Here is a 20,249-nt window from a genome sequence, read left to right on the forward strand (position 1 = left end):
ATAAAAGTAGACATGAAATATATATGTTTTCAATAATGTTTACCATGTATTTTAAAAATGGTGAAAGTGCGGAGATTGTCTTAGAGAACCCATCGGGAGTAAATCGAGTGGAGTTCGAGGAACTACATGTCGAGGAGAATAGGACGAAGAGAGTTTTGCTCTTGTGTTCAATCACAAGTCCGTCGAACCAAACGTAGATTTTGGCAAAAAGCGTGAAATGGTTGAACAAATTACTTGTTGCCATTGAGCACCACTAGTTTCATCTCAACTCACATTACTTTCAATATTTGTCTGTGTTCAAGTTATTCCTCTATTTTGTGATTGTTCCTTGTGTTCAGTTTTTCGCAACTATATTGCATTTATATCTGTACTGCCAGCCATGTTAGATTTCGTATTCTCTCTCGCGGTACTTAAGATTGTATGCATATATGCTCGTGTAGTTTGCCTTTATTTCTCCCTAGTTATTCTTCTGTCGTCGGCTCTGTTCTAATAGATATTTCTTAGCAGATCTGCCTAGTTTCTTCTCTAAGTCGTTTACTTCCTTAGTTTTATCTCTGCATAGTTTCTGTCTTTGAGTAATTATTTTGATGGGCTTCTTCAAGAGATGGGACGCTTCGTCACAATTTATGATGTGCCAAAAATATGGCCACGAGGTGACCTTTGCCAAACAGACTAAGTTTGTGTGTCACCAGAATTCTTCTGTCATGCAAACAACGATATAAAGATCTTCTGTCACGCATGAGAAGTCTCTGAAAACCATTGATTTCTAATAATCTTATTACATATACTTGTGAGCCCGTCAAGGCAAGTCTACTGATCAAAATGATGGGGCACACTCCGACTGGTCCTCACCTCTGAATAACATCATTTATATCCACAGAAATAAGCGGAAGATTAGTAGCCAAGACCTTAAAGAGCTCGGGGGCTACTGACGATGCCATGCCCCCCCTCGGGTGTAGCTATAGAGGAGAGAAGAAGCCCAATGACAATAATGCGGCCCAAGACCACGACTCGATGCCCACTGACAATCCGTAGCGCATCACCGCCTTGGGGGACAAGACGAGGACTCCTCTACGAGCTAGGCTAGAGATCATATGCGTACAACACGTACCAACCGACCTCGGTTATCTACCAAAACGTAGCATAGGACAACTCCTCGACCGACATAGGACTTGTAACCCTACTTCTGCCTCAGCAGGGACGAATAGGTACCTTATTATTGCAAGTTATCACATGCTACGGCACCTAAGCGATCTTGTGATCGACCCCCTTGTCAACGCAAAACCCTAGTTCTCATACGAGCCTAGATCATCAACACGACAAGCAAGAAGTAGGGTATTGCCTCGATCCAAGGGCCTAAACATGGGTAAATTTTCCTCTTATGCACCATCTGGATCTCTGACGCGTTTGCTATCCTTGGATGGATATTGTCAGTAAATTACCAAGACACGCATTCCAGCTGCAGTTTCTTTAGGTGATGAGGGCACAAATTGTAGTATCGAAGATGGTAGTCGACACGGCAACGTGGATGGCAACAGAAGTGGGAATGGCAATGGTAATGGAAGTCGGGATTGATGCTCTAGGATTGATCTTCATGTTTATGATCTATGTTTGATGCCTTGTTTAGGTGAATTATATGTTGCATGTTTGATTTTCATGTTTGGAGCATTTGTTATGTCTACTTTGAACCATTTACCAGATTTTTTAGTTTTCAATTTGAATTTTGAAACTAATTTCATAAACTATGGTTTTGAAATTATGTTCAAATATGTGTGTCAAAAATAACATTATTTAAATTGTTGTGTTGCTAGAATAGACATGCACATGTACTTGTATGCTAGTTTAAAGAGGAAACGAAAAGGGCATATATTATTAAGGAAGATGTATAAGGGACTGCTAAAGGACCACGCTTGCAAACCTCTCCTAAATTATTGGGCACTCTGTATAACCATTTACAGGGGGAGTTTTGTATGGGGATTTATTGGGGATGCTCTGGCATGATGTGTCGACATTTATTTAAGTTGTTTCTTAGATATATTTTTAGCAACACTTTTTTTTGGTGAGCGAAAATAAATTAGGCACAAAAAACTGGGCTTGGTGGGATTGGGTCATTTTTGCTCGAGACATCAGAAGCATATGGGCCAGGCCTGCTAACGTAGCTCACTAGAACTGAAAAGGATTTTCTACGTCTAAAAAAATAGAAATGATTTTCTATTCTACATAAAACCTGAAGGAAATATGAAAGGAATTCGGATGCGGAAGCAGATAGAAACCGGAAGGTAGGAGAAGGAAACGGAGGAGGTGCTCTTCGCTCACTCGGAAATCAGCACACCGAATCCATAAATACGGACAGGAGGCGAGGCGAGGATCCCAGGAAAGAGAAGTCGATTGGTGAGGCGAGGATCGGAAGGGAGCGAAACCGGCGATGGCGGGCAACGCGGCGAGGAGGCTCGCTGGTCGCGCGCTTCAGCCGGCGGTTCGGCGCGCAAGGATGGTGCGCATCAGGGTACGCTAGCCACTCAAAACGAGTAGCAAACCAGCTTCCCCGGCCTTTAATTTGTTTGCAAATCAAGGAAACCACGGATTCTTTTAACTCATGATGTACTTTTGCGAAACCCGCTGCAGCAGCTCACCGCTGATGAGACGAAAGATGCTGCGAGTCTCGTGGAGAAAATCAAAACAAGGAAAGAGGAGCTGTATGATCTGATCGCTCACTGTGAACGTAACTATGTTGTTGGTGGGTCGACAGGCTTAGAGAACGGTCAGCTGCTTGAGTATCTTTCTCACCAAGTCAAGCCTAGACCAAATGATCCTCACTGGTAAACTCGCACACCTCTCTCTCACTCCCTCTCCAGCTGTTATACACGCTCTCCTTCTAATTTTGGTTTCTAACTTTTACTCTCTCTCTCTCTCTCTATCTATCTATCTATCTATCTATCTATCTATCTATCTCTCTCTCTTTGATATGCAGGCGATCATGTCATCGAGCAACAACCTTCAGTAATTACGTGAGTACGGCGGGGAGATGGTGTCTTGGTTATATGATTATGGGTACTTTTTTTTTCGAAACGGAGGCAAAAGATTTGCCTCATCGATTAATTAAGAAGAAGAGAATTGCCCAGTTAATTAACGGAAAACCGGGCGAAAACCGATACATATAGACCACATGCGGACTACTCGCTAAGAACCAAACTCCATAACCCCACTATCAACCCGACGAATACACATAACATGTAACAATCATGAACCCTCACACTTCTATACCTCAAAGAAACCCCCAACAAAACCAAGGTTGCATACATTAAACGCCACCAAATCCACGGAGATGGAGGACAATGGGACTGAGTATCCTTCATTAAGCAGCCGCTGACGTCTTACCAATGACACCACTCTTCTTGCCTATGGTCCGGAGAGCCTTCTTCACCTTCTTTATTTTGCCCGTAGAAACCTCCTCCGCTAGGAGGCAAGCAATCGCCTTGCCAGACCCAGGAGAAGCTACCTCCAAGGAGGCGAGCAAGCGGCCAAGCTTTTTCAGAAAGACTACCTCGTCAATACGTGCCATCATAGCATCACGGTCAAAGATGGGCGACCGGATGGGCTTCATCACCTCGGAATTAGGTGCCAAAGCACCTACCTCATCACCTGCAGACGCCACCTGGTCAACAACCTCAGGTGAGAGAGCAATAGTAGCAGCCAAACCTCCACAGTCCACAAAGTCGGGCGTCTGAATGGGCTCCAACGACGGCGGAGAGATCGCAATCGACATCACCAAGTTCCCTCCAAGCGGCCCCATCTCCTTAGGAAGCACCATCGAAATAGGCGAAGTAGGCTCCCCACAAACCTTCTGAAGCTCAGGCATAATCTGCAGCACCGGAGCCACGACCTCGACAACAACTTCACTCCCAGAAGTAATCGGCACGGCAGGCAACGGCAACCGACAGGATGTAGCACGAGGGGAGAGATCTCCATACATGCATGCTTTCCCATCGACAGAACCAACCTGAATCTCGGGCAGCAAGGACACATCGGGCACAACCCCAATCTGAAGCTCAGGCAGCGAAGACACATTCGGCACCACCTCTAGTTTGGCGAGAGCGGCCTCCGCCCTCCCCAAAACATTCCCGGCTCGCACTAGGCAATCACGAAGCTCGATGCGAAGCAGCTCGGTCTCCTCCGCCAACCCAACTTGCTCAGTCGAGATAGGTTGGAACTGCACATTTGTCATGGAGACATCATCGATGGATGCAGGTGATGGAGCAGGACATTGGAGTGGTGAAGCATGGGCATGCTTCTCAGCACGGCAGAAGCGGGCGATGTGGCCGGATCGAAGACAATCCATGCATCGAATTGGATCCCTACAAGAGTATGCTCGGTGACCTCGACAGAGGCACCGAAAACACCTGTCTCTCAGCCATGCCGGAGGGGGACTCCGCACATTGACAGCAAGGCGACGAAAAGCAGCAGGAGCCGAGCGGCGCCCTCTCGAGACGAGCTGCCAACCTCCCAAAGCATTCTCGCATGGAGCCATAGGAACTGTTGACGCCGCCACCCGGTCGAAACATCCTCGCCAATTTCCCCAGCCCGGACGCACCGGAGGCGCCTGAACGACGAGCCCTTCGCTCGCAACAGAGGCGAGAGGAGCTGAAGCTGCGTCCAGAGAAGCCGCCACTCCCCCCTCGCCATGGATGATGGAGCAACGGGAGACATGCGTTGAGCCGAGCACAGCCGGAGCCGGTCGAGAGACGGGATCCAGATCCGCCTGATCTGGATCGAGCGGTGGGGAACCGATGGGGCTTGTCGCCGGTGGCTTCAGCAGATGGTCGAAGGCGGCACCAGCAAAGCAGGCGGGGGTGACGGACGGCTGGGCCAAAGAGCTCGCCGCTGCAGCCGGAGCGGAAGCCGCTGCAGCCTTCGGGGAACGAGGGCGGGAGACCTGCCGGCCGTCGTTCTCCAACCGGAGCCGACAGGCCGGAGGCAGTGGCCGCGGGCGCGGGGTCGGAGGCGCTGGCAGCATGGCCGTCGCCGGTGGGGTCTGGTGGAAGGGCGCGGGGGCCGCGACAAGGTGGACGGGGGCGACGGGCGGCGGAGGTTGGTTGGTCGGCGCAGAGACGAGGCGCCCCTGCACGGCCGGGCCAGCCTTGTGTCCGGCGAGGAAGGCCGCGGCGAGCGCGGCGGCCAGAGCAGGGGCGGTGAGCGACGGGGCCGAAGCGGCCGACGATGACGGCGCAGTCGTCGCGGACATGGGGCCGCCGCGGACGCGGCTTCCCGCAGCTTCCACACGGGCTGCTCGGGCACGACGAGCAGCAAAGCTGGGACGGGCGGCGAGGGCACGGGGCGGAGCTTCCAGATCCGGGGCCGCTGGAGGCAGGGGAGGTTGGAGGAAGGAGATCAGCCCGGCAGCGGCGCCGCGCGGTTGCCCGTCGCGGGCGTGCTCATGTCGCGGTCCAAAGTTTCTCTCATGTCGCGGGGCCGACCCTTTTCGCGTTCACGCAGGATTATGGGTACTTTGTTTCACTTGGGCAAACAAGTAAAAGCACAAGGAGAACAATCCCCAGGTAGCCAGCAGGAGCAATAGCGTCGACATCTTTTATTTTAGAGAAACAAAGTTGGATATTGACTAGCTTCGCAGCATGAGTATCAAGTTATTAGTATTTGGTCTAACTGGACGATCTTTGATCGCTATATCACAAAAATGTTTGTCATGTTTGAGTGACAAGCTTTCTAGTCTTTGTATGCTTTTAAGATTCGCCTGCGTGTCATGTTTCTTATGTGTTGCATGTTGTGTGCGTATTGGGCATTTCCTTGGGACAAGTAAGCAGTTAACTCACCATTGTATCTAGTACAAGTTTTGGCTGATTGACAAAGTAGCTAACTGTTGATTTCATCAACAAGCAGATACTCCCTCTTTAGTGATCTAAACGCTCTTATATTTCTTTACATGGAGAACCTGTTTAGAGTATGCTTGTTGTTTTCTCATCTCTCCATGCTTGATTGTTTGATTGATCTGCATACAACGGGGGTTTTACTTATACACACAAAACTAGTCCGACAAACATCCTTTGATAAAAGATGGATCTTATTGACTCAAAATACAACATCAAATACAAACACAATGAGCATACACCTAACCTTTCTGTATAGTTAAGATGCACACAGTCAACCAGCACACACACAAAAAATACATCAATAAGGGGCAAAGTCATACAAGACCAAAATTCTGCCTAAGACCATCTCTAGCCGATCCCTCTAAACCGGTTAACTATTTAAAAAAAGTTGTGAGGAGGTAAAGCAGACCTAGCCAATCCCTTATCCGCTTTAACTCCTGGAAAATTTAATCATCGTGTTCGCCGCTTACACTTACTCCGGCCACGGTGGCGCTCCCCCACGTCATCCCTAGCCAGGCGACACTCCTCCCATCGTCCTCGGCCACAAGAAAAGTTGCAGCACGTGTGGAGGACACCTACGGAGAGGAAAAATTCAATGCATACGAAGAAACATACATAAAGAGTGGTTGTCGGTCGCCATCGTCGATTCCGATGATTTCTTACGTACGAGACGATGACATCGCACCACTAGGAGAATGATGAGGGGAAGAACCCATTCAGATGAGGAAGCACCCAAGCCATGGCCCATGGAAGTTGAATTACAATTACTTTGTCGACTACTTTGTCGCACCGCTTACATCTCGCATGGCGAGACTTTGTAAAATCACTTTTGCAGACCATCTATCCTATGTACTAGCCAGCTCATGTGAATAATCATCTAATGCCAAAAAGTCGTAGTTGGTCGCGTGAAAGAAAGAAGAAGGAAGAAGGAAGAAGATGAGGGAGAGAGGCTTTCATGTGGGCTCTAGTTCATTTGAGCACCTAAGTTTGAGAGTTCGATTAGGTTTGCGGTTTTTAACTCCTCAAATTTCTTTTCTACTTATAAATATTGAAGTTGTTGGCTAGTTCACATATGGGTCCAACATTGTTTCCAAATAAACAAATACACGCATCCTCACATGTGGAACTAGCAACCTTTCAAGAGATATATAAACAAATATAATTTACTCATATGTGGGATCTATCATAATTAAACAAATACACTACTTTCATGTGAGACCAATTTTTTTTAAAAGGCACAAATAACAAAGAAAAAAAATGTGACTTCAACTCAAAATCTTGTCTTTCCGACATACTATGGACATTTAAATATCTTTCATCATATTTTTGCTATTTTTTCTAATCTGCTCTAAGCGAGGAAAAAAAGTCTCCAAAATGACCCAAACGGCGGTCGGCAAACTACAACAATGACCATATCAGCACCAACCATCTCTTGACATCACAAGGACAATGATGGTCTTCAACAACAGTACCTTCATAAAGGGAACGGTGCTCAAGCGTCATGATCACACGATCAAGCCACAAGAGGCTAATTCTAGGTTTTCACCCTGAAGAACGAGTCCGCGCATATCTGAGCAATGTCTTTAACAAGGTAACGGTGCAAAAATATCCCATTGCCAGGTCCACCCAGGTAAGGCCTAAGGTTTTTACCCCCTAAGCTCGAGACCGGTACTCAAGAAGCACCACCTTGATGCCAAAAAAAAGCAGATTTTTAAAGATTGTTTTGCTACTTTATTTGATTTTACTATTTACGCCGACAGACTCATGGGTTAAAGCACTAATGACATAGTATGTAGATCCATCAATTATTTTATGGATGTGCTCTTAGATTGACTATGATTATGTGGTAGAATGATACGTCTCCGACGTATCTACTTTTCCAAACACTTTTGTCCTTGTTTTGAACTCTAATTTGCATGATTTGAATGGAACTAACCCGGACTGACGTTGTTTTCAGCAGAATTGCCATGGTGTTATTTATGTGCAGAAACAAAAGTTCTCGGAATAACCTGAAACTTCAGGGAACGTCTATTTGAAAATAATAAAAAATCCTTGCAAAAGATGAAGACCAGGGAGCCCACACCCTAGCCACGAGGGTGGGAGGCGCGCCTGCCCCCCCAGGGCGCGCCTACCCCCCAGGGCGCGCCCCCCTATCTCGTGGGCCCCCTGGAGCTCCTTTGACCTCAACTCCAACTCTATATATTTGCTTTCGGGGAGAAAAAAATTAGGGAGAAGGATTCATCGCGTTTTATGATACGGAGCCGCCGCCAAGCCCTAAAACCCCTCGGGAGGGCTAATCTAGAGTCCGTTCGGGGCTCCGGAGAGGGGAATCCGTCGCCATCTTCATCATCAACCATCCTCCATATTGCTATGACTTTGCTATGCTTAATGCTTGTCACTAGGGCCCGAGTGCCATGATTTCAGATCTGAACCTATTATGTTTTCATCAATATATGAGAGTTCTTGATCCTATCTTGCAAGTCTATAGTCACCTATTATGTGTTATGATCCGTTAACCCCGAAGTGACAATAATCGGGATACTTATCGGTGATGACCGTAGTTTGAGGAGTTCATGTATTCACTATGTGTTAATGCTTTGGTCCGGTACTCTATTAAAAGGAGGCCTTAATATCCTTTAGTTTCCGCTAGGACCCCGCTGCCACGGGAGGGTAGGACAAAAGATGTCATGCAAGTTCTTTTCCATAAGCACGTATGACTATATTCGGAATACATGTCTATATTACATTGATGAATTGGAGCTAGTTCTGTGTCACCTTAGGTTATGACTGTTACATGATGAACCGCATACGGCATAATTCTCTATCACTGATCCATTGCCTACGAGCTTTTCATATATTGTTCTTCGCTTATTTACTTTTCCGTTGCTATTGCTATCATCACTACAAAATACCAAAAACATTACTTTTGCTATCATTACATTTTGCTATCGTTACCACTACTATCATATTACTTTGCTACTAAACACTTTGCTGCAGATACTAAGTTTCTAGGTGTGGTTGAATTGACAACTCAGCTGCTAATACTTGAGAATATTCTTTGGCTCCCCTTGTGTCAAATCAATAAATTTGGGTTGAATACTCTACTTTCGAAAACTGTTGCGATCCCTTATACGTATGGGTTATCATAGAAAGATAGATCTAGCAATTGGCTCTCATCTCTTTAGGCATTTCTCTGGCCTATATCTTAAGCTATATCATAGACATTAAATGTGTGTTTGGATACAATTTCAACTATGTGATTATATTTTAGAGTTGTATCTAAAAGTACTCTCATTTAATACATCTTGTGAGATAAAAATCATTAGTTTTCTTGGATTCGGTTGAGCATCGAGGACTCACATAGGAAACAAATAGTCATATCTTCTCATTTTCTTCCAATTTATTTTCTACAATTTTAAATTCATTTGGTTGTAAACTATGAGATTTTTATTTATTCGATTATAAACTATGTGAATTATTTGTTTAAACATGTACAATATTTTATTCATTTCAATTGGGATTTTATAGAATGACAAAAATGATAAGTAGCCCCGTTGGACATACTGAACAGGGAAGGGTGGACATGGACCCGAAGCTTGTCCGTTCGGCCACCTAAACGGACACATTTCGTGTCCGTTTAGTTCGGCCCGTTGTAGTTGGGCCTAAGGGTTGTGGTTTGTGGGTTGCGGTTGCGTTTGGAGGACAACGTGTTACAATAATTACCTCAACAGTAGGAGTGGACTTATGAAATATCCTATATGACACTTACTACAATAAACTGTTGCTAAAACACACAGGGAGAAGTGCGAGCGAATGACATGAGGTGTCCCATTTTTATCAGCATTAACGTGCTACTAGATCCCAGTTTTGTTCACTCGTTTTAACTGTTTTTTTTTGGCTTTTTTCCCTTGTATTTTCTTCTTCTTTTTCCTTTTTTTCTTTTCTTTTTCCCTTTTCAAGTTTATATTCTTTTTCCAATTTGAATTCAAGTTTAAAAAAATTGAATTCGGAATTTAAAAAATGTTATCTTTTTCAAAACTTGTTCGCCAATTTAGAAAAAGATTTCATTTCAAAAACAATTCAGGATTTTAAAAATATTCATGTTTTCAAAAATTGTTTATAATTTCTTAAAATGTTCTTATTTTTCTAAATTTTTTCAAAATTATAAAAAATGGGATTTATAAAACTTCTGTGGTTTCAATTTATTTCGGAATTTATAAAAGATCTTGATTTTCAAACTTTGTTCACAATTGAAAAAATATCTGAGAATTTCAAAATTGTTCATGGTTTCGAGAAAATTTAAGAATCTGAAAATTGTTCTTGTTTTTCATAAAATGTTCAAATGTTTAGAAATTGTTCATGTATGCATAAATTGTTTGTGTTTTTCAAAAAATGTTCACATTTTCATATTTGTTTTATAATTTATAATATTCTTTGTGCTTTAAAGTATTCGGCATTTTGAAATTTTCTACAATGTTTAGGAAATGTTTCAAATTTTGACGCTTTAATGGTCTTAAATATTTCACGCTTCAATTGGTCACTAGCAGTCAGTAAGTTTTTTTTTGGAGGGGTATTAGCAGTCAGTAGTTGTAGTGGCTATTGTTTTATGTCGCACACACCCAACTCGCTTCGCCCTACTAGGACAGCCCAGTCCAGAGCGGCGTTGCAATGACCAGGCTCCATGGAGCTCATTTTTCAAAAAAGAATCAAAATATATTTAGAAGTTCCCAAAATGTCATTTTTTTTCTAGAAATACATATGTATATTCTTCAAGTTTGCATAAATTTTCATCAACTAATTTGACAATATATCTGACCCAGGTACAACAAACAAAAAGCCTATTTTAATCTGTGTATTTGTCTTTTTGTGTAGATCATGTATGAATATGTATGTTCATGAAATTTTATACATGTATACTACAACTATAAATCTACATGTATACTTTTTTCAGAATTTTGTTTAGGTATAGAAAAAGTATTTTCTCTGAAAAAAATAAAGGGCTCTATGGAGCCTGGCCTTTGCTTGCACTTTTTGGGCCCAGTCGCGCTAGTAGGCGGGCTCCTAAATGACGCAAATATAGGAGGTTCCTGGCCTTACACAACGCCGTCCAACTTCCTTAATTAGGAGTGACCTAAAAAAAAAATCCTCAAAAAAAAAAGGAGTGACCTATACAACGCCAGTCAACAGGCCGGTGCTAGCAACCGTAAAACCGAAGTGCTGACGGCTGATTTTTTTGAGGCTTCTATATTAGTTATCCCATAACTAGTTCAGAAGCCCCAATAAATGAGGGAGACAGCTTATAGAAAAAGTTGGGGAGGAGGCGGCTTATAAAATAAGCCACCAAAAGAACTGGCCGTAAGTATTCCAAGTAAATACCCCTAAAAAAGCATTCCAAGTAAATCCCTTTGTTGTGGCAGGTGTGGCTGAAAAGACCCAGCAGTGTGCTGCGAGGGGCCGCGACAACTTATGGTTGTGTGGAAGAGGAGCAGGGCGAGGCTCAGGACCTTATTTTGATTGTAAAATTGCTGGAGCAATTGAATTGAATTGATGCTGATCAACCAGCGGTCCAACAGCCGCTTTCTGAATATAAGAAATACACATAAAGAAGCTTTAGCGTTGAACTACAACAGCACAAAAGTTGCTGCCGTCAAAAGAAATCTACCAGGGAAAGCCGTTCTACACAACCATGCTGGAACATTTCAAGGTTTATCCGGAAAATACTAATCTTGAAAACAGCGCAAGCAATGAGGGAAAAAAAAAGAAAGATGAAAGGATCTTGCAACACGATGCATATCTATTGACAAAATCTGGCCTTACCAAGATGAATTGCAGTATTCAGCCGATGAACATTACAGGCAATTCAACATCATAAGAGACCAGAAATCAACGCATGAGTAGCAGCTCATGAGACTTCATCCACCAGCACATACTGTATCACATGCTACCACCAAAAATCAATGACCTAAACTAGTGAGGGCACGCACTCACGCCCCTAGCGCGACACACAGACCAAACTTGGTATCCTTTTGAGGCGCTTGGGAATTGGACTCGGCGGAGAAGGCGACGTAGCGCTTGGGCTTGGGGCCGTACCGGAGCAGGACGCTCACCGCTCCATCACTGCCAAGCTTGGCCTTCACCGTTGTGTTCGGATCCAGAGAATGAGAAAAACCCGCCGTAAGAGTGCTGTCGTTGGAAGACAGAACACGCTGCACCTTGGCAGCGATGGACGTCGTCTCGTCTAACTTCTGATGATAAGTTGCTGTGAGAACGTCGGCATTTTCCCTAGCATTGAAATTTGGTAATGTTAGTGTCACTAAAATGCAATGCTCGTGTATAAGTTGTGCAGAAAAGCCACAGATAACTGGCTCACATTGTGAAAGAAGCACCCACGTCTCCTTCCGATAGAACCAAACCACAGGTGTACTTAGGAAATCGCAGGAGCTGGGTTTCAAGGGAACCAACCGCGCCCAAAGCATCGAGGGACTTTGTGATGACCGAAACATCAGCACCTAAAGCAATGCTTTTCGTGCCAATCATAGCAGAAAACGAAACAATTGGCGATCCCTGAAGCTCAGAACTTCCGGTTATACAAGCACCGAGATGACGATACTGAAGGTCCACCTAAATTAACGGAAAAAACCTGATTATCTACACGGCAGGAAATTACCACCGTTCATACACAGCCACCTACAGAGAGTCGGTACCTTCGATGAGCTCTGGGAGGAGACGGGAATAGACAGAAGTCCCTTCAAACCAGGCCTCAACACATCATCAAGTGTAAGTTTGATAAGCTGAAGATATAAAAAAACAAATGAGTTTGACAATCAACCATCTAAGATAGAGAGAAGGGAGAGGGGGGCAACAAAAAGCAACTTGCCTTTGTATCAGATGACAACTCAAATCCCAAAGATGCTTTTCCAACTTGCTCAGAGCCATCAGACAAAAGAACCTACAAGATGAAGTAAACTATAACAGATTGAAAATTTTATATATGATGACCGACGTGCCAGCTCAGTAGTTATCAAGAAAAGACCCACCGAATGAACAGCAGACAGTAAACATTTTACGCACCAAAACGAGTCAACAGGCACAAGCAAAATTACTCAGCGCAAAAAGGAAGTTGAACAAACGAACTCACAGCGGTGTCAAGCACCTTACAGTCAGATACCATCTTCAGACCTGTGTTATAGTCCTGGTACAGCAAATCTGCAAAGAGGATAGAAACAAATAATATATATAAGTAAACAGATGTCTCAAACCACAACATCAGACAACAGATAATTACTGAAGTCAGAACATACCATACGCCTTTTTGCCGATCTCATGAAAAAAGCAAGCATAGTCTCCATCTGCAGGCTGCTTCTCACCTCCCTCTGCATCCTCCTTGTCTCCCTCCGAATGATGCTTCTCATTTACCTTGTCGGGCACCTGGACAGCAACTCCCTCTGCATCCCCCTTATCTCCCACCGAATGATGCTTCTCATCCACCTCAGCAGGCAACTGGACAGCCACTGCTGGCTTCTGGACAGGCACTGGGGAGAACTCACCATTACCTGTGCATCAACACGTTAGAAGTCGCATATAAACATACAATAGAACAAACTAAGGAGGACAGGTTACCTGTGAAAGGGCAAACGTCTGAACACCCTTTTTCAGCATACTTATCCAGAAGATATACAGACCATCCACCATGAGATAGTAATTTTACGATCTCAATGTACGTGTTGGCAATCCTGGAAGGAAAGAAAACAGGAGTTTCCACCTTCGAGATAGCATCATTAACTGCTTTCACAGGATCCTAAAGCCAATTACGCATTCTATTAGTATCAACAACATGAAACCATGAATTACAAGATAATATCCAGCATATGACAACAGGATTGTAATTCACAGTCAGAAACTTAAGCAAACAGACAACAGGATGGTAAAAGCACAGTCAGAAACTTAAGCAAACAGTTTGGACAGTCAACAAATGACAATAAGATTGAAAAGCCCAGTCAGAAAGTTAAGCAAACAGTTTGTACATTCAACAAATGACAACAAGATTGAAAAGCAGTCAGAAACTTAAGCAAACAGCTTGGACAGTCAATAAGTGACAACAGGATTGAAAAACATGATAATAATTAAATGCCGGGTCAGAAAATAATCCTCATTATCCGAGAAACCAAGCCAAGCAGAGCAAGTTCTGTTTCACTTTTTTTTTGGCAGAATTCTAGTTACGAGACAAGCAACATCAAGAATCCAGGCAAAACATAAACTGAACATGACCACACTGATATGACAATGCTAAACCATCCAGGATGCTCTGAGCAGTGTCAGTGCTATTTGATACCTACTACTATTTGAGCAATCAGAGCCCCGGTGACATTTCATATGGAGCTGATTTAATCTTGGACACAATTTCGTTACTCCTAGCAAGACGACATCAGCCTGAACAAAGATTTCTACAATGTGCAACTCTAAATCCAAGGATGAATCCGCAACATCAACAGGAATATCGTCTACGAAACGCCAATGTGAAGCAGATAACATGAGCGAAAACTTGCGGGTTTGCAGACTAGTACCAAGAAAGGGACAGCCGGTGGGGTAGCAGAGCCCGCCGGGGGTGCAGAGGCAGGGGCGGCGCCCGTCGTCGCTGGTCTCGCACCAGCCGATGGGGCAGCAGAACCCGCCCGGGGTGCGGCGGGAGGTGTCGGGGGCGTCTTGGCTGCTCTCGCGGCGCTTCGGACGGCCCTTGTGGCCGGTACGACGGCAGGCAGCCTGGCGCGCCAGGCGGCCCCAAGAACTCGGCCCACCGCGCCGCCGCCCGACGCCCTGAGTAGCACGATCGATACGGGGACAAGAACGAGGTAAGCAACCTGGAGATGAGGAAAGAAACCAAGAGCAAGCGACGAAACCCTCGTTACCCGAGAATGAAGAGCAGCGCGAGCCCGTTGAGCTCGTCGGCGCGGGAGCTCTCGATCTCGGACCGGTCCCGATCAACCATGTCCTCCGGGTCCATGTTGACACCGGCGGCGGTCGGGGCAGGAGGGGGGCAGCGGTGGGAGGGGGAGGGCAGGAGGAGGGCTGCGGGTAAGGCGGTGGCCTGAAGGGGAGAGGGCAGGTTGCAAATGCTGGGCGACGGGAACCTTGGCTAGCTTTGTATCCGGTGGCGAGGGAGGCGGGAAGAAGGGGCGAGCGATTACGCCAACGGATTGCCGAGCTAGAAATTCCGGTGCGCGATGGGCCGAGAAATACAGTCGCCGGAGTGCGTCGGAATTCCATGCGCCCAAGAAGCCTGACAGGGCTTAGTTAGGCCCAGATGGCACTCGGTTGGGTAGTGAGAGAGCCCAGATTTTCACAATGTAGGTCGTGCGCTGTTCGGGGGTGAACAATTCGAAGGAAAGCAAGTATAAAACATGTTGGTTTGCTAAATTAAAGTCCATTCGTTCAGAGAGAAATTTATTCGAATGGAGAAGAGCAAATGGCCATGCGTTGGGGAGCTCACTTTTGGCCGGAATGCTGTCTGGAAGTGAACAATTCGAACAAGAGCAAAGGAAGGCAGTGTTGATTTGCTGAATTAAATCGGGGCAAATCCTTTCCTTCACAATGTAGGCCGTGCCGTTGTTTGGGCAGGCAAAAAAATTGGTTCGAAGTGTGTTCAGAAGTGAACAGCTCAGAGAAAACCAAGTAAGACCATGTTGATTTGTTCAATAGAATCGGGGGAAAAGGCTAAAAGGTTTCAGATTGGAGGAGGATTGCAACTGTTTTACCAAGAAATTCGAGCAAAATTCCCAACAGGCAATGAAAAATTCGCACCTCACTGGCGGTCGTAGACTGAAATCCGATTGCACCATGGGTCTGCTTGTCTCGTGGTTGAGCGATTCACCGTCTCCCTGACGGTCCAGCCTCCTGAAAGAAAATCAAACAGGCGTCAGACCCAAGCGGCCACGGGACAGCTGAATGCCAAAGATAGACCGCCACATCACCGTAGAGCCGGAAGCGGTGCGCCGCATCATCGACGATGCGCCATGGCCGCGGCCTGCTCAGCGTTGCCACGTGGCCACGGCTGACTCGCCGTTGCCTCGGCCACCGAGGCCAGGGCTACGGCTTGCCCAACATCTGACACCATGGCCGTAGAGGATGGGACTATTGATGTGTCCTTTATGAGGTAGGAGGAAAGATTAGGGCAGGATGGAAGAGCTCCACAGGCCATGGCCAAGGCCGTGGAGAAGACGAGAGGAAGAAGCTCAATAACTAAATCTTGTAAATCCTCGGTCTGATCGCGGTCTAAGCCCTCTCCCAATGCAAAAAAATAATGTGGCAAGGTAATTAAGAAAAGAAAGACGGGTGTGGTGGCTTCAGGAAAAAACAATGCCAAGCGCGGGAACCTAGGAAAACACCTAAATGAAAAAAGCCCATCAATGCATGGACAAGTTTAGTTGCTAAATTATTAAATGAAGGATGCTTAGCAAACAACAAGCTAAGCATCTTTGCATTGAGGACTTTAGTTGGTAGATTTTTAATGTGTTTAGCACCTCATCTTAGCACTAGTGCATTGAAGGAGGTCTAGGTCCAGTTCTTTTGCTAGAATCTGAGGATTCTCCTAGAATCCGATCCCTACCCAGCTTCTCCTAGAATCTTTGAGCCCCATTTATTTTACAATCCTATCTAGTTAGGGTCTAATTAGACATGATTGTAAAACAAATGGGACTCAAAAATTCTGGAAAAAGCTGGGTAGGGGTCGGATTCTGGCAAAAGAACTGGGCCTAAGAGCATCTCCAACGGAAAAAAGGCCCTTTTTGCGCACGAGAACTCGGTTGGCTCACTTCAGCACACGCCGGATTCCGGCGTGCTAAAAAAACTATGCACCTGTGAAAAAGCAGCAACGCGCGCGGCAGTTTTGGCGTGCGGCATCCAGCACGCTCTATAAAACCCGTGCGCGGGCGTCTGCCAACCACCGTTGTCGGTGTCAAAACCGGCGGATCTCAGGTAGGGGGTCCCGAACTGTGCGTTTAGGCGGATGGTAACAGGAGGCAGGGGACACGATGTTTACCCAGGTTCGGGCCCTCTTGATGGAGGTAAAACTCTACGTCCTGCTTGATTGTTCTTGATAATATGAGTAGTACAAGAGTTGATCTACCACGAGATCAGAGAGATTGAACCCTAGAAGCTAGCCTATGGTATGATTGTATATTCGTCCTACGGACTAAACCCTCCGATTTATATAGACACCGGAGGGGGCTAGGGTTACACGGAGTCGGTTACAAGGAAGGAGATCTACATATCCGTATTGCCAAGCTTGCCTCCCACACCAAGGAGAGTCCCATCCGGACACGGCACGAAATCTTCAATCTTGTATCTTCATAGTCCAACAGTCCGGCCAAAGGATATAATCCGGCTGTCCGGATACCCCCTAATCCAGGACTTCCTCGGTATCCCCTGAACCAGACTTCAATGACGACGAGTCCGGCGCGCAGATTGTCTTCGGCATTGCAAGGCGAGTTCCTCCTCCGAATACTTCATAGAAGATTTTGAACACGAGGATCGTGTCTGGCTCTGCAAAATAAGTTCCACATACCACCATAGAGAGAATATTATTTTCACAAATCTAATCTGCTGACGTACCCCGTAGCGTGACATCACACCACAGCCAGGTCTTTATTCGAATCATTTTTCATAACCTATCTCAGCGTGTTTCGCGAGGCGGTTTCCTTGGCACGTCTTGTTGAAGCAGAGATCGTGTCCCCTTATTACGGGATTCTCATCAATACGGACGTGGGTAACCCAACCGCGCCAGCAATTACGACGCTTGGGGGATAAGCGAGTTTTACCAGGCTGGTGGGGGCATAGTTTCGTCCGCCCTTATAAAGGGATAAGGTTTCACCTTTTTCTACCCATGCCTTCTTCCTCCTTGCTCATCCATTCTCGCGCACTCGAGCTCCAGCGCCCAAGTCCACATCCTTCTCCTCAACTCTCTCCAAACATGTCCGAAGCGGGAGGCAAGTGGATGGTCTCCTCCTCGCGGAGGACACATCAAAAAACTACGTGGGGCCGGATACTTAGCCGCGGATATCGCGCACCGGCTGCCAGCCGCGAGCAGATCGTCCCTACCCCGGAACCTTACGAAAGGGTGGTTTTCCTCCCCCACTTCGTCCGCGGACTGGGGTTTCCCCTCCATCCATTCGTCCGCGGCCTTATATTCTATTATGGACTGGACTTTCATGATCTGGCCCCGAATTTCATCCTCAACATCTCGGTGTTCATCGTCGTGTGCGAGGCTTTTCTCCGCATCCGGCCCCACTTCGGCCTGTGGCTGAAGACCTTCAATATCAAGCCGAAGGTAGTAGGCGGCCAACAAGCGGAATGCGGCGGAGCCATTGTGGGCAAAATGCCCAACGTTACATGGCTCGAGGGCTCCTTCGTGGAGACCATAAAGGGGTGGCAATCGGGGTGGTTCTACATCACCGAGCCGCGCGACACCAACTGGGTGACGGCCCCCGAGTTTCGATCCGGAATCCCCACGCGGCTCACTTCCTGGAAGGAGAAGGGCCTGTCCTGGGGCTCATCGGTGGAGCTAGACGGATTCCAGAAGTGTATCCGGAACATGATAAGCAAGAAACTTAAGCTTGTCAACATAGTCCAGGTCATGCTCTTCCGCCGGATCCTCCCGTGTCAACAACGGGCTTTCAACTTATGGGAGTTCGACCCGGCCCAGCACCAGACTCTACGCGAGCTCTTCGACACGATGCATAAGGACGTCTGGAAGGTGGTGTTCAAGGGCGCCGAGGTCCCCCTTCTCTTACCGAGGACCGCGGGCTAAGCGCGAAGCGCCCTGCGAATCCGGTAAGTTCTGTACATCTGGTAGAGTATTTATTTCCCATAGCTTAACCATGTGCGGGCTCTGAGCTCCCATGCCTTTGACAGGACTGGGTGGAGACATCGAAGCAGATTAATTGTTCGACCCCTCTGCCCGAAGACCCTGCAGACGCTCTCCTGACGAAGATGCGGAGTCCAGCTCCTTATGAGGTGCCAAAGAAGACCAAGAAGAAGGCCACGGGAACCCGAAAGAGTTCCCGGTGCCAGGTGGTATCGGACACATCGTCCGATAACTCCGAGACGCACTCCTCCCGTGAAAACGAGGAGGAGGAAGATGAAGATTCTCCCCCTCCAGCCGAGGAAGACAAGAAAAGGAAGGCCGCCCCAACTGGGGAGGCCGAAGGGTTCAAGAAGGGAAGGACTCTCCTTCCGGACTGTTCCACCACCGCCGGCAACGGCGAAGACGAGTGGCTACTCAGGGCCAAGCCCCTGACAAAGTCGTAAGTATTCGGATACCAGAGTAACTCATAGCATACTTTTGTTGCACTGCTTCTCCTAACGTCGAATATGATTATGCAGTCCGCCCCGAGCCCGTATCGACGTATCCTCGTCGGACGGTTCCTTGGACTCGTCGGATATGAACAGTGATACCCTTCCAACCGCCTCCTCTCCTTTCCCTACGGACAATGTCGAGGTATTGTCTCAAGGGGCACCGAGCCGGGGGAGATAGTCCCGTAGGCGCCTCAAGGCGACCTTCCAGACTCCAGGAGCAAAGGGAGCAAGACTCCCAAGGGCTCCAAGTTCGGCCCTCAGCCGACCACTACGCCGGAACCTCCAGTGGTTCCGGACTCCGGCAGGCGGCCCCCTTCCAAGAGGGGCAAGCCGCCCGTGCCGGTGACCTCTGTCCATCCAGAGGCACCGGACAACCTGCTGGGAGCGCTTCGCGGCGCTTCCATCGACGAAGAGCACCGCACTATTATGAGTGCGGTGATCAAGAAGGTTCATTCCGCCAAGAGCGGACTAACTAAAGCCTGTGCCAGCCTTCTAACAGGCTTTGAGGTAAGTATTTAAAATATAAGAAAATATTACCGCATAGACAGTAGCCCCTGATGCTCTGTTTGGTGTTCACAAAGAAAAGCCGAATAGAGGATCAAATAATATCTGCAGGAGTCTAATATAACTGTGTCTGTATGCGTATGCAGGCTTCGCTGCTGACCTCTACCGCACTGACTGCGGAGGTCGCCGCACTGAAGCAGGACCTCGAGCGGTCCGAGAAAGAGCTCGGCCTTACCAAGAGGCAGCTCGATGAGAACAAAGGTAAGTAATACCTTGTCTATATATATATAAAGATGTGCACTGGTAGAAAAAGGGCCTTTTGTCCCGGTTCCTGAACCGAGACTAAAGGGTCGGTACTAATGCCCTGTCCCTTTAGTCCCGGTTCAATCCAGAACCGGGACTGATGGGCCTCCACGTGGCCTGTGCATGGAGCCCGGGCAGGAGACCCTTTGGTCCCGGTTGGTGGCACCAACCAGGACCAATAGGCATCCACGCGTCAGCATTTCTGTG

General features: G+C 46.9%; 1 protein-coding gene across 1 annotated transcript; it reads right to left on the reverse strand.

The window, feature by feature from the left end:
* Window positions 1–11,701: 11,701 nt before the first annotated feature.
* On the reverse strand, window positions 11,702–14,886 carry LOC119333268. The gene is made up of 9 exons (XM_037606216.1): window positions 14,792–14,886; window positions 14,450–14,699; window positions 13,506–13,683; window positions 13,187–13,438; window positions 13,024–13,091; window positions 12,763–12,834; window positions 12,590–12,709; window positions 12,256–12,506; window positions 11,702–12,167 (listed from the first exon to the last, which is right to left on the reverse strand). Exons 1-9 carry the CDS (start codon window positions 14,884–14,886, stop codon window positions 11,870–11,872), a joined length of 1,584 nt encoding a protein of 527 aa, XP_037462113.1. The 3' UTR covers window positions 11,702–11,869.
* Between the last annotated feature and the right edge of the window lie 5,363 nt (window positions 14,887–20,249).

Source organism: Triticum dicoccoides, chromosome 7A (genome assembly GCF_002162155.2).
Source record: "Triticum dicoccoides isolate Atlit2015 ecotype Zavitan chromosome 7A, WEW_v2.0, whole genome shotgun sequence".
Classification (NCBI taxonomy): Eukaryota; Viridiplantae; Streptophyta; class Magnoliopsida; order Poales; family Poaceae; genus Triticum; species Triticum dicoccoides.